At 38.6% G+C, this 15,958-nt stretch overlaps 1 protein-coding gene across 2 annotated transcripts in view; it reads left to right on the plus strand.

Annotated features, from left to right (window-relative positions):
• arhgap36 (Rho GTPase activating protein 36) overlaps nucleotides 1-15,958 on the plus strand; it is a 37,384-nt gene that overhangs the window by 13,246 nt on the left and 8,180 nt on the right. For both annotated transcript variants that reach the window (XM_072687556.1, XM_072687555.1), the window contains exons 3-5: nucleotides 2,872-2,940; nucleotides 8,998-9,299; nucleotides 15,318-15,519. In XM_072687556.1, the coding sequence (XP_072543657.1) occupies nucleotides 2,872-2,940; nucleotides 8,998-9,299; nucleotides 15,318-15,519 (573 nt within the window). The remainder of the gene's footprint in view (nucleotides 1-2,871; nucleotides 2,941-8,997; nucleotides 9,300-15,317; nucleotides 15,520-15,958) is intronic.

Below are 15,958 nucleotides of genomic sequence, written 5' to 3' on the forward strand. Positions count from 1 at the left end.
TAAATGTACATACAGCTGTTCCTTTCACCAGCAGACTAAGTGGGCAAAATACATTTTTAATATAAAAAATCAAGAATTATGATGAATCATGGGGCGTTTATGGAATCAGCACAGGGTTAAATTACACATGCAAGGTTTAAATATACATACAGCACACCTTCACTAGTTGCAACTAGACTTGTTTTTTCAACAAGCTTCTGGCTGAATTCCGGTTGGATGTTTGACCATTTTTCTTGGCAGACTTGGTTCAGTGTTCAATTATATTTGTTGGTCTCCTGGCACCTACCCAACTCTTAAGCACAATCCACATTTTTTTCCATAGGTTTGAGGTCAGGACTTTGAAAAGTCATTTTTAAAAGCATGATGTTAGCTTGCTTAATCCATTCTGCAACCACCATTGATGTGTGTTTGGGGTCGTTGTCCCCTTGGAATTACTAATTGTTCATGTTTCAACTGTCTATCAAATAGTTTGAGGTTATGCTAAAGAATTCTGAGGTAGTCCTTCCTTTTTTTTCTACTTTATGCAATGTAAGAGTTCCAAAACAGCCCAAGCTCTACCACCACCATGCTTAACATGTGGTTTAGTAACTTCAAAGGGATTTTTTCTTGGTCATCTGCAAACATCAGTCAGGCATTAAGTGATTGTTTTTGTAGCTTTATTGGAGATTATTTTTTGGGGCGGCAGCCTCTCGGGCCATGGCAATGTAAAACTCCCTTGACTGTGGACAGTGACACTGGTTTTCCAGCAGCAAACTGTTATTGGCAGGCCTGTACCTTTGTGATTCTTGGTTTGTTCATGATCATCTGAACCAGTTTCCTCTTAGCTGAATGTGACGGTTTGAGTCTTGATCCAGACTTTGGCAATGGCGTTACATTTCCCAATAACTTGCACTTATGTTTACAAAAAAAGTTTGAACTGATGATCTTGAAATCTGCAGTTGTTTATAAGACCAAGAGACATTCCTTGTGTAAATCTACAATCATCCTTCTCAGATCTGCACTGAGCTCCTTTGTACTATGTGTTGGTCAATCCAATGAGTGCTGTCTAATAAACCCTTTTATGTGGGCATGGAGAAGCTACCAGCTGTAGTCAGTCATGACCACTAACAGGAATGTTAAAAGACTTTGGCAGGTTAAAATACTTTTTGGAACTTTGAGCACCACTAAATTAATAATCTAAGTGGGTATATATTTATTTTGACCCTTTATGTATAATTATGAGCCTGTGTTGATTTCAGAACTGAAAGCTTAAATAATTTTTTTCTATTAATGATGTGTGTTGTGCCTCTTTCTGCCTCAGAAAAAGGACAGTTCAAAGAATCACTGAAAGCCCAATATTGCCATGCCATTCATTCTTTGTAACTGCAGTCTTTATTCATTTCTGGAAGCCTGTTGTTTGCCACATTTAATGGGCATCGTGTCAGCTTTGCAATCTTTGGGCTATGAAGGTGTTCAAACCATCAACACACTAATACAGCAGTGGAAACAGCATGAGATCATGATGAGACAGTGTAGTGGAAGCTTATGAAGCCAGAGCTGTTGGGCAAACTGCAACAGTGATGGCATTTTAAAGTGTCTGCTATAACAGTATTGTGAGTTGAACATTGTGGCTTGCTTTGTTATTAAATATGTGAATTATGTAAATGAAATATGAGAAATGTGATTTCTACTGTTTAAAAAAAAACATGTGGTGTTTAAACTTGAAAAAAGATGCCTTCAATTCTGAGTTTATTGAACTTCAAATTAGGGTACAACGCTTGAGCTGACGTGAATCAGGGGAGAGAAGCAGGTTAGCATTAGCTCAGAACAAATCTGGCTGACTAAAACCCCACTTATAAGCATTTGGACAAGAATGCCTTTGCTTAGCTACTTCAGCAACAAACGCTGTATCATACAGCTCAATTCAGCTGCTGTTGAGTAACTACTGAGCTACCGACACATGGGTTGACGATCAAACTCGTATCTGAGAGGTGAAGGGAGACCTGCAGGTTCTGCAGAGTTTGAACTTGGTTTAGAGGATAAAGCCTGAGACCACAAAGTTAAATAGTAGTCTTAGAAGTGTTTCTACTGTTTTCAGGCACATGTAATAGATTCGTTCATGCAGGGTGACTCTGCTTTGCCTTTTAATCAAACTAATCAAGCATGTCGATAAATACACAACTATAATGGGCTTGTTTTTTTTGCATCTGTTTTCAGAGCATGTCACCAATCAGTGAGCTCCCACAGCTCGCCCACAACCTGAGGCTCTCTTAAATGCACATGGGGGAATTAGCTTGGGGGAACTAGCTTATTTGGTGTAGTAGAACAGAAATTTGACCGATCAGGCATGTCATCATTTTGAAATATCATCCTCATTTTGAGATAGTGTCAACATTTAAAATACAGCAGTATATGGGTTTACCCTACTTCATATAGTAATTTTACAGAACATAAAGCACAGATCCATGTTCTGTTAACTTACTATTAGACGATTAATGAACTAAAACATTAAAGTCAGCCTAACTATGCTAAGTTTTACCTTAAACCCCTATATAGTTTACAGTGCAGAAGCCTTTTCTGGAATGTGTACAGACTCATTTATTAGGTTACATAATATTGGCCACATATGTTGGCAATACCACAGTTTCTTACTCTATTCTGACTTTTCAAAACCACAACCAGGTCTCGACATCTGAAATATCCCAGGTGTTTTTCAGGGTTGTTTTTACTTCTGTTTTGCATTTTATTGAACACTTTACTAAATTACACGCAAGTCTACCATCTGATCTGTGTATTGACTGAAATGTGTTTTCTGGTGGTCCCATCAAGACATGCTTTCTTTTCTTTTTGTGATACCATCTACAAAAGCCATCTTCTCTGTTCTCCATCCAGAGACTCGCAAGAGGAGGAAATCTCTTCGAAGAAAGTTTGATTCCTTTTCCAAGGAAAAGAAAGAGCGAGGTAAGGAGAGACTCCTGTTTCTTATTTTCATGACTGACATCTCTTGATCTGTAATTCACTGAGAAAATGTTCAGCTTTTTATGGCGCGCGGACAAGAAGGCCGAACTTACAACTCTTTCATGCTGACTTATCCAACCTGCATCTGCTGAAAAGATTTTGACTTAATCTGTCACTTCCCCGCGTTTTCGCACCCTCCTCTCTCGCTTATCAAAGTGCATGCTTAACAAGAAGTGTTTGAAGTGCACCTCTACTGAGCTGAACCAGAGCTTTAGGACTTACACTCATTGTTTGAAAGTCTGCCAGCACATCACACATTCCTTCTCCATCTTGTCACTCCCATACTATCTCTCTGCTCGCTCCCTTCAAAATCACAAACAAATGATAGGTAGATGGAGCTTTAAATTCGATCCAGATGTTAAACAATCTCCGCTGAAAACTTGCTGTGCAACTGTAAAATTCCACTCTTTTCACAAGTGGCACTGCTGCTCTCCCTGTAGCTCTCTCTCGCTCTCACTTTCTGATGGTATAGCATCTAGAGAATGGTAAAAGGATGTTCCTGCTCAAGCTCTGACCCCAGTTCCTGAGGCTCCAGCCATAGGTGTGCCCAGCTCCTGGGAAATCTCCAATAGGCCTTTAAGACGTGCTACTTAGCCAGCCTTAATGGCCAACAGAACATTGAGTTTTGGCATGGCTTTCTGTGCCACTCTGGGCTTACCGACTGCAATCTGTGCAGCCGTGTGTTGTGGACGCAACCTATATACTGCAGCTTTGTCTTGTATATAAACAGTGATTTGTCAGTTTTATGGGATGCAAGCAATTTAGAACAATGGTCCTAACATTGGTCCTCATTCACCAATTTCTTCCTAAGAATGTTCTTACATTTGTTCTTGAGAAATGTCCTAACAAAAAGTGTTTTTAAACCACAGAATTGTTCACTTCTGTGCTCTAATAATGATGGATTCCACTGTCTTTGTAAATCGAACAAATCCCAAATAAGAAAACATCTTCATAAAAAACTGCGTAAGTGGGTTTTAAGAAGAAATTTCTTCCTAAGAATGGTTGGTGAATGAGGCTCATTTACTATGCTCACACAAGATCTCAATGAGAGCTCAGTCTCTTGCAAATTGACTCGTCATTCATCAGTGTGTTTCCAATGCTATTAAAAGTATCTGGTTCTCTAAATGTATATTTATCTTAACCAGTAACCAGTACAAGTTCTACAGTATTTGAGCATGTCCAACCGTGAGATGTGAACAATGAAATGACGGCAGCCTCATGTCCCCTCCTGCGTAACTGACTTGAGCTAAGCCAATTATGCTAACCATGTTTTAGCCGTCATTGAACAACAATTCCCAGTCTAACTTAATCATCCTCCAAAATGACAACAATGTGAGCTGCGCTTGAAAAACAGCCACTTTTGGCCTTATGCTTAGTGACAGTTCTGTCAGATTAGAGTCATTACTATAGTCAAACTGTAGGTTTATCCACATGTACATTTGCACTGAATTTATGTCACTTGATTCATTTAATTCACTCAACTTAAAATTGTGTTGATGTCTGAAAAGGTACATATATCAATCTGTAAATATCAATACAGCACATGTATTCAGTGTAGGAAGTACTTTGTTATAACAATTCAATTTCTAACCTAACAGGACAGTTTTTAACCTCTGTCCCATATCTGCTGTAGCAGCAGCATGTCCCATGTGCTTGGACTGTAACTGAGCTTTGGCCTGTTCTCAGACCGTGCCAGTGCAGGTCTCTGGCATCCCTTCAGCTGCCTGTGACCTGCCACTTTAGTCAGGCAGCTGGGCACGTGCTGCCAGCCTTGCTTTTCCATGCTGGAGGATGGGGAGGCACTGGTGGACAGCCGGATGGAGGGATAGAGGGACACTTGGGAGGAGGAGGGACAGAATGCGTCTAAAGAAGAGTTAATCCCCCCTATCCTTTCAGATTATTGGCAGGCCGGCAGCCATTAGGCTAGACTAGCCTGACCTTCCGCAGAGCCTTTAACCCCACGAGACTGCTTTAGATAGACACAGAGAAAAAGAGATAAAGAGAGAGAGAGAGAAGGAGGGATGAACGGAGAAGAAAAGTGTTGCTGCAGGCGCGCTGCAGGTGGCAATCCTATTCTAGCACAGCTCCACTGATCTTTCAGTGGCAGAACCCTCAAAATACGAGCTTGGTTTATTTACAGTCAACTCCCCATGAGGTAAAGCCGCCACTTTCAGGAGAGACTCATTGAGGGATTTTATTCCATTGAGAAAATTCTGTTTTGTGTTAAAGCAGGCACCGAATGTCAATTTGACATCAGAAAGACGTTGGATTTTAATGTTGGATAGGCCTTGAATTTTAGTTGCAATTAAAATCACATTGATGTCAAAACCCAACGTTGAAAAGGTTTAGATTTTGGTTTGGTTTGGAAATCAACGTCCCATATTGGATCCCCAAAATTAGATAAATGTTTTGTTACTTAACACCAACAACATATTTACAATGTTAGAATTTCACTTTGTGTGGACACACAAAGTAATTACACAACTAAAAACCGACAAACTATGATCATCAGTATTGTACTTGAAATTTAAGTTGGCATTACACAACGACATAAACATGTGACCTTCATTAAACCAAATAACAATGTCTCTTGATGTTGGTAGCCAGTTTCCAGGTTTGATATGATTTGATAAGATACATGATATGGTATTTTGTGCGTATATTTTATGTGTTCAGAATGCTTTGATAGAAGGTTTAATATCTCTTACTGAATACATAATTACATGAGACAGCAGATGTGTATTTATAGGTATGGGCTACTTTTGTGTTATAATAAGATCTAAGGGTCCAGGATTAAAGCAAACTTAGTTTGAGTTTTCCTCTAAGAGGCTTAAATGCCTAAGAGGCACAAACACTGTTAAACACTGACGCAGGACTGCAGCAAAACTTAAATAAAGGCAGTTTCCATGAGGTGTGTCTGGTGCTGAAGGTGCCACATGTTGCCATGAGAGTGCTGCTGGGTTTGGAACATCGTAGTGTGAGATTTGCCAGGGGCCTTTTTGAACTTCGTCAATATCTGTCTCTTCTCTCTCACTCTCTTAATTCAGTTCAGTTCAAAGACGTTTTACCAGCATGACTGTACTAAGTGAAAATGCACACTATCCACTATCCACATATTAAATTGCTTATTGTTTTTACTATATATATATATTGCATACTTTGCAGTGTACATTACTTGTACCATATATTTGACAGTTTGCAGTATATACATTGGACTGCAAACTGTCTCCAGTTGCTTCAGGTCTCCTCCCTCAATCTATGAAGCAAGACAAGTCCTGTTTAATCCCCCTTCTTGATGAAGAGAGTAATTTGCTATGTTGCTATAGTAGTAGTAGTAGATTGTAAATATAAATAATTAAGCGATAATAAATACCATAATTTAGTATATAGGCTAAGATGGGGATCTATTTCACATTATAAAAAATTGTGAAGAATTGGTAACTGTAAATAATTAAGCTACCACACTGGCCGATAAAAACATCTTTTGTAACATTTGTTTGCACTTATTTTAGTGTTTTTCCAAGCAAATATATAGTGTACAGCTCAGAAACAGCTTTAAATACAATTCAAATAGTTCTTTTCACAAAACAAGTTTTCTCAATGGTTTATTTTTGAATTGTCATTTGAGGTAAATACAGCTGTGCTGTAAGCAGGTTCGAGGCACATGTTAAAGGGTTAATAAGGAAACAGTTACATGAACGAAGTGTGTCCTTTGTTGAACCCAGTAAGGACATTGTGGGTGTTGGGTGGACCAAAGCAGTTGCATGAAGGCCGGCTGATAAAGATGAAACACTTTCCTGTTTGGCTTAGGAAATGAGCGCAGAAGAGATGAACCCCACCATGATGATGTGAGAACAAAGGGGTTGAACATTTGGGATGCTACGGCTTGGAAACTACAGGAGGATCATAGTTTGTTTATGCAGTTAAAGTGCTAATAAAACATTCTTCACAGTATAAAACACTCAGACACTTACTTTATTCAAATAAATATTACTCAGCGATGTGCGAATCATCACAACTGTCTGAGTATTTTTTATTTATGTAGTGTCACATTTACTGAGAGGACTGAATTCAACAAAATACAACAAAATGTTCCAGTAATGTCTATTCATATACAAATAATTAAGCACCATAAATCTATATGCCTCATTTTTTACACAGGATATGTAAAGTTTGATATGTTATATGTAATATTTAATCTCTGTATATTTATGCTAGAAAACAGTGATAAAAACAAAGGATCGAAACTGGATAGGTCTTAAAATAGCTGATGAGTCATACAAATTGGCCTGGGTTGGCCTCAATTCCAATCTTTGCATAAATTAATTAGACTACAAAACAATAACAAACTGTAATTCAGTTAATTTATGGTTCAATTTAGAGGAATCTCTGTTAGTTTGAAATGTCACATGTTGTTGCTTTAATGTAAGATCCTTATACCAACATTTTTGGCATTTGATTTAAAGCTGACAGTTGTTGTTTACATTTACATTCCACAGTAAATGGACCAATAGAAAAGCTCCAAATTTACTTGAAATATAATCTTTCTACACTGCCGCCCACTAAAAGTTTCTTTTAACAGAGTGCAGTATCTCTGTATATACTGTAAAGTGGGCTGATGTGTGGAGTGCTGTGGTAATTAGAATTAAATACATGCTAAAATTGTGTGTGTGTGATTCAGCGTCTTGCAATGAGCTGGTTTGAATATGGCGGTATATGCCATGGAGTATAAATGACTGGTGTTTGATTGACGTACTCCCTTCCTGCAGAATGAGCTTAAAAGATAAATGTATTTTTTCATATCAGCCAGTAAAGCCACATCCACAGAGACTGCAGCTTGCAAGTGGGGCATAAATTCATGACTCATTGCCGCAGAGTATTTATATATGTGCAGGGTTCAGTGCCAGCAGTATATATATTTTCTGACTCAGAATTAGTTTTGTTGTTTCTTGACATGTATCCAATATTCCTCAGTGGGAGGTGATCCTGACTCAGACTGAAATCTTACAGTAGCATTTGTTTCTCCTCAAGTGGCAAACACAAGCACCAAGCACATATAAAGTATATGACTATAAATAAATGATTTTACAGCATATCATAATAAGGCTCTCTCGAATGCTACAGTTCAGATGCTTAGCAGTAGATGGAACTATGATACTGCAATTTTTTATGATGGCATCGTAACATTGATATAAAGTATTGATAACATATAATGAAGCTGGTTCAGGGGATAATATAATGTTCCTAAAGGAAAAGCCCAATAATATTTTATGTCAGCAAAGTTTGATGTAAGCCATTTTATTTACTATCCAAAATAACCAGTGCAGTTAAGTTGTATGTGTAATTTGATATATGTAGAGTAGAAAATGGTACAGTTGTCAATTTTTGGGCTATTTTCACTATTGAGCTACTTTCTCACCTTGCAATGTTTTTATGTACTCTCCATCATGAATGTAAAAAGTTTTTAGGCTATTAACCTTTAACCTCTGAAACTTTCTGTCTCAGACATCAGACCATATATGTGTTCATTTCATTCAAAAGCTTTCTGCAATGTACCTTTCAGAGGCATTAAACTCTTGCAGTTCTGGATCCTATCGCAAAACTGAGACCAATCCTGACTGTGTACATTTGTAAAGAATGGCACATTCCACATCAAACCACTCTGACTGACTTTGTATACATCTTAACCGTTTATAACCTGAACCATCAAATGATTGCCAGAAAAATCAAATTCTTTAAAGCGTTGGTGTTTTTTTTTTTTTTAATGAAATTAAATAAAACTACATAAATTACTTTTATTTTGTATCATATTGGATACATATTGGATTTTTATATATTTAATATTGAATATTAAATATTTTCATACCTTCTATTTATATGCATTGCTCTGTTTTTCTGTTCTTTGGTGCATTGTATTGAGCAATGACAATAAAGTAGAATCTATCTATTTATCTATCTATATATATATATATATTGCGCTTTGTCCTTTTCTGCCCATAGAAACAGCTTCCAAGGCATTTGGGATCCCTTTGTCACAGGTGATTGCTAATGACCGTGCCTATAAGCAGCGCCAGGATGCTCTGAAGGAGAGTCGGAGGGACTGTCTGGAGCTGGAGGCCAGCGTCATGCGCTTCCGGGCAGAGAAATGCCAGCAGAATGGAAGCAGACTGCCAAGCAACACGGCCATGGGCCCTGGAGCCTCCTCCTCTTCATCATCATCCTCCTCATCATCAGTGCTGGAGCTCCACAACAAGCCCCTGTCCCCCACCTTCCTGGATAACAGCTCCCGCAGCCACAGACGGGTAAGAGACTGCTACTGTTCTCCTTACCACATCTTTCTACCTCAGCCTAATGATCCAAGGATCACTGGTTCGAATCCGGGGTCATGCTGCTTGCAAACAGCAGCGTCCTAGTGTGATGTTGGTTTGCACAGGCGTCTGTTAGCTGTTGTATCGAAGTTTGAAAAGAGGTGGTAGCTGGCAAGACATGTGTTAGTCTTCTCCCTCTTAGTGTTGGGGCATTGCTGGTGATAAGGGACTTCACATGGATGGGGATTGCGTAATTGGCCAAATTAGGTAGAAAACGGTCAAATTAGAAATAAAAATGATATAAAAATATGTTTAACAAAAATGTATTATCCAGCACACCTTATTTAACTGATGGTGGGTTTAAATAACAAACCATGGTTCCTCAAAAGCAACTGTATTGATGGTCCTCCTGGACTGGCAGAACAGAACTAAATCTTACAGTCTGAGCTACAGAGGAAGAGGTTACAACAAAGCAAGGGCCTACAGTGGAGCACCATCAGTGCCGGGTGTGAAAGAAGAAGGGTTGAGGCCTAATACTTTCATTCCATGGAATGTTAAAGACCAGAACTTGAAGCTTTCACAATACCCAGAGGCTTAGTAAGAGACAAAAGTAAGAGACTAGACACAAATAGACTGAGTCTGTATGTTTGTTTGAGATTTGTTTTTATGAGTCTGTGGGCATAGGCATGTGTGTATACTTGTCTGTGTGTGTGTGTGTGTGTGTGTGTGTGTGTGTTTATTTGTTTTTGGAGTGGTTGTGGTGGGTGGTAATGTTGTGTTGCATGTCCTCGAGGCACAGAGGTTAAGCTGCTAGCGCAGGACAGATGTTTGCCTTTATCTGTGTTTGCTTTATTAAATCTAGACTTGATTATTTAAAGTGGTAGAGGGCCTTCTCCTTCCCATCCGCTGAAGCAGAAAGCTGATCCAACCTCTCTGTAGGCAACTACAGAGATATAAACTCCAGAAATGTATTTAAAGCAGATGTGCATCATTAGAAACAACACTGGTAGAGTACATACAAATAATGGGTTAGATAGACAGTTGCATAAGATAACATCAGTGTGTTTGTGTTTGTAATGCAAGAATAAAATTAATAAACAAAGACATTCTTGCTCTACAGAATTTGCAGAGTTTGTCTTGCCACCTTGCACAACGGGGTGTCATTAAGGCTTATTTGGACCAAACATTTTATTATATTATATAAATGTTGTGCTTGGCCATAAAGAACCTTGGTAAAGCAAAAAGAAAATAGGATTTTTGGGTAAAACCAAATTATTGACAGAAACATGCCATAAAATATATGCCGGAAATATTATGCTGCCAAGACATATCACAGTGCTGCTGAAAAGTTTGGCAACCCTTTAATCCCTTTTAACCCTATTTTTATTTTTGCATTTCTTTTAACCTGAAATGTGATCAGATCTACAGCTAATCCCTAAAACTACATAAAGAGAACTGGTTTAAATGAAAAGTGTTATATTTGGCAAGAAACCAACACTGTATTCCTTCCAACATTTACCCCAACATTTAAGCATGTGGATGGCAGTATCAGGGTTTGGGGCTGCTTTAATGCATTAGGTCCAGAGTTTATAGACCTTTAAATTCTGAATTGTACCACAACATTCTACAGGAGTACATCAGGGAATCTACCTGTTAACTGAAGCTTATGAAGCTTTTTTTATGATACATCTATTATTTTTTATGAAAATAATTGCTTAATAAAAGCAATAATAAGAATAGGTTTTAATCCTTGGATAAAAGAGAAACATCCCAGTTGCTTTAGTCATCAATGATGAGCAACCCATAGCAGGAATCGCTGTTTTGCAAGCAGGACAAGGCCAATATTGCTCTAGTCCTTCCTAGACTGATCACCACTTCCTTGAAATGTTTGAAGTTATCACTGATATCGATTGCTGTTATTGGAAGCTAGGTTTCACATACTTTTTTTGACAAAGACATCCATAACTCAGTAACTAGTTTTAAGAGTTTTATTGTCATGTTCACAGTAAACAGACAGTTACACTGTACAATGAAACTCTGACTTTGTTAGTCTTCAGCTAATCCACAAGTTATTAGGACTAGTAAGAACTAGCCCTAACAGCATCAGTTTAAGACTATACACATAATTACAAACATAAACTAGACACATATTTAAAACTAAGAAATCAGTCCACTTATATAGGTAGCTTAGTACTATTAACATTTCTGTAGGTATTGGGCAAAGATCATTATCATAAAGTAATAAATCAGTAAATGTAATAAATGTAGTGTGTCTGTATAGTTGAGTATAGTTTAAAAATATTATATTATTGTTATTATAACAAAAAAGGGATAATGTTCTTGTGTCATTTGTGTAATAATGTTTTCTTGATCTAGTTTAGATAAAGTTTAGATCTATTAAATTTGAAAATTTCAGATCAAATCCATCAAAAAAAAACTGTACAGGGTTCACAAACATTACATTAGTAGTAGTGTGTCCATTATTACAACAGCACCTTACCAACTTACCATTGCCGGTCACTGCCATGACAGATGCTGCAGTGTTTGATTTCAGAACAAATTAACATTGTAGCCAATGACATCATATCACACGCCTTTACACATATATGGCTGGGTTTTGTAGCATGTTATCACCCCCCACCCCCCCAGAACTGCAAGTCCGAAACAAGATTTACTGTATTTAGGAACCTTTATCACAGATGCTTTTTAATCTTAAAATTAAAAATTCCTTGGATTCTCATAAATCAACTGATAAATAATTCATCACCCTTTTTTGAGAGTTATGTAGGACATGGGCCTCCTACTAGAAAGACCAGAATTTTTTGTTCCTAGCATTGCACTTTTCCGAAGATTCATGTTGTCATTCCTGGAATCTGTGTAGTTGGTCTTCCAGCTTAGCTACCTTGGTTTGGGACCTTCCATGTTCTCTTTAGATCTAGGATACATGAAGCATGAAATACAAACTATATTCTGTTCTATCTACAGAATCATTGTCTGTTTTTCCTACCTATATCAGATTATTATTATTTTAGTCTTCATATAAACTAGAAACAATTAAACATCTCACTTGTCAAGGGAATGTGTTTGACGATTCAGTGAGCAATCCAGAGCAAGGATGATTGTCTCATAGCATGGGGCTGATGTGCTTCTAGAGTGTCCATTTTTCACAGTGAAGTTTCTCCTAGTTCTCTGGGCCTGCTGGTGAGGAAAAGCTCCACGTAAACTAGGCATTCCAGCATTCTTCCTTAAGCTCAGATGAGGATTCTTGACCTGTTTCAACCAACCACACATATAAAGGATATAACGGCCAAATAGGGAAAAGTGCAAAACCAAACACTGATACTACATTACACTTTGCTCACTGTTTTGTTGCTAAGTTGATGCCAAAGGGAGTTTAGATGTTTTTTTCATTAATAACATAGACCAATTTAAAAATGTTAGGCTATAGAATGTAAAATGTTAAAAATCCTATTAAATACCTTGCAGTTAGTAAAGGTAAAGAGATAAAGTTGCAATCTAAATGATTTAATTCCGTTGCAAATTAGGCTTATTAGGAAATTGTACAAACTTTCAGCGGTTTCACATAAACCAATTAAACAAGACCAATTTAAATAGCTCAACACAATAGAACAAATAGAACCAAATTCAACACAAAGTGCCACTTATAATGACTACTACAGTCTCAGAATTCATGACAAGTGTCTGCCTGCAACAAATGTGAACTAAACAGCACCTTCTGGCAGCATTCCAGAGGAATCTTAGCCCATTCCTCATGGGCAGTGGCCTCCAGTTCACTAATATTCTTAGGTTTATGTGCTGCAACCGCATTCCTTCAAATCCCACCATGCTGTGGAGCGATGAATCTTTTGGAACTTTTCAGGCCTATGGATCAGCAGTATGTCTAGAGGAGGAAGCATACTCTGAAAAGAATGCCCTGCCTACAGTGAAGCATAGCGGTGGCTCGGTAATGCTCTAGGGCTGATTTGCTTCTTCTGGCAATGGAAACCTGCAGTGTGTGCAGGGCAAGATGGATTCAGTTAAGTATCACAAAATCCTAGGAGAAAACATCATGCCTTCTGTGAGAAAGCTGAAGCTTGGGCATCATTGGACCGCCCAACAGGGCTATTATCCCAAGCTTACCTGAAAGTCCACCAAGGCTTGGTATCAGAAGAAGTCCTGGAAGATTGTCACAGTCGCCTGATTTGAAAACCATGGACAATCCCAAGAACCCAAGAATATTAGTTAACTGGAGGCCACTGCCCATAAGGAATGGGCTAAGATTCATCAGGAATGCTGCCAGAAGCTGGTGTCTGGCTATGCATTACATTTGCAGTAGGTCATAATGGCAAAAGGGTGCTGTACTTATCACTAAAGACGCTTGTCATGAGGGGATTGAATCATTCTGAGACTGCAGTAGACATTAAAAATGGCTTTTTGTGTGGAATTTGAAGAAAGCACTTCTTATATTAGTTCAAGTCAAGTTACGTCTAGAAGCTTTTATTGTCATACCATCTGAGCACAAGTGACTGTGGTTCAGCAAGGAACAGAAGCACTACAGTACAGATGCATAAACGTGCGGACATGGAATCAGAACAATACAATAAATACCATAAATACAGCAAACAGACAGGACAGTGCAGCGCCGACATAGCACTCAGGACTGAATGTGCGTTGTGGGGATAATGATGTGTTGTGTTAAGCTATTTAAATTGCTCTTGCTTCATTGGTTTACTGCAAAGAACTGAAATTGTTGCATTTTTCTAAAAAACCTCATTTGCAGTGGGGTTGAATGATTTATCCATATACCATTAAATTATGCTTTAGCAACTAACCTTGCATTGCATTTCCCTGTAGAAAACAAAAAAAATTAGTGTGATAAAGAGATTGGAAAGAACATTGCCCAGGCTTGAGGGTGGCTGTGGTTGGCCCAGTGTGAATCAAACAGCTCAGGTTACTGTGCTGCGCCCCTGCTCAGCATGACTAGAAACTATCTCTCCCTGGGTGGCTGCTGCCCAGTGAGGAACTATCCAGATACATCCGACCAGCCAAATCACACACTGCCCAAACCCTGCCCTGTTAACAGGAGGGGAGAGAAAGGACAGGCTGTGGACTCACTGGATGACTCACTGGATGGCTGATATGACAGCTGAAGAGCTCTAATGAAAAACGTGTTTACATTCTGGCGTGTGAGCTTGCGTGTGACTATAAAAGGATTTGCAGTAATTGCATGCTAATGTATTTTCCATTGCCTTTTCACTCAGCCAGCCACTTACAGGGTGAAAACTGTGTTTCATAGTTACTACAACTACAAGGCGTTCCCACAACTCTCACTGGGCCGCAAGCGGACACTTGCTAGCTTTGTTGATGCTTTTTTTGAACATTCGAACGAAGGATCAGAAATACACTGCAAAAAAAAAACAGTAACTTAATTCTTGATAAATCGTCTTAGGCTAATTTACATATACATACATGGCCAGAAGTTTATGGACACATGCTCACCTAGTGTTTCTGCAGAACAAATCCTCTACTATTTAGGGAGGATTGTCTAGTTTCACTAGTTTGATTGCTTCTAATTGCTGTGAGGATTTGATTGCATTTATTCAGCCTTAGTGAGGTGAGGCACTGATGTTAAATGTTTGGTTTGGGATTACAAAATCCATCACTCCAGAACAGCCTGAAGATGGCGCTTGGTATTGAGCATAGGGATCTTTGTTTTATGTGCGGCTCCTTCAGAGCATCCCCTTCCATTAGCAGTGACTTGCTGTAGAGTTGTGTGTGCTTTCAAACATCAGTTTCAGCAAAGGGTGCACTTTAATGCAGCAGAACCCCCTTAAAAGGTTTTCAAATCTTTGCAGTTAGGGACTCATTATATCATGATCTCTCTTTCTCTCTATCATGCTCTTCTTGTTTCTGATGTGCGTTATGTGGATGAAAAGTCAAAGAAACATCTCATTTCAGGCCATTAATTCTCATTCTCTCTCTCTCTCTGTCTATCTTTATTATTGTCTACAGGGCGGCATGTCAGTGGACTGTATCTCAGACTTGGTAGAGAGTCAGTCCAGGTTGCTGGAGGCTCTGCAGCTCTCCCACCCTAATGAGCTGGACATCAAGAAGACGTCGGCTGGCCGCACACAGGCCAAACTCAGCCTAAACCCCATCTATAGACAGGTGCCCCGGGTCATGGAGCGCTGCTGTCAGCACATCCTCACCTTCGGTCAGTCCTGCTGCAAACACACACAGAAAAGGAGAAGCTTTCAAAATACATCACAGTCTTCACTAAGCCTGTTTATAGGTTGTAGATCTGATAAATTTGGAAGTTTGAGTAATTGTTGACCTCCAATTGCATGGGTTATAGGCCAGATCTGTATACTGAACCTAATTTGTTTAAGGCAACAAGTTTACTAATGGTTTTAGTTAAGCTTTGTTGAACAAATTTTAAAACGGTAGAATGTATTGAAATACCAAACATGGTTGTTAAAATATCTAAAACACATTGGGTTAGAATAACTCATGAAGTCTTAATATATTTACTTTAACATTTATGCATTATGCAGATGCTCTTATCCAGAGTGCTTTGCTATTTACCCAAGAATAACCTCAGCTAGTTTAAATAGGCTAAAAAGATAAAGATACCTCTAAGCTTATACACTACT

Source organism: Salminus brasiliensis, chromosome 9, assembly GCF_030463535.1.
Source record: "Salminus brasiliensis chromosome 9, fSalBra1.hap2, whole genome shotgun sequence".
NCBI classification, from domain to species: Eukaryota; Metazoa; Chordata; class Actinopteri; order Characiformes; family Bryconidae; genus Salminus; species Salminus brasiliensis.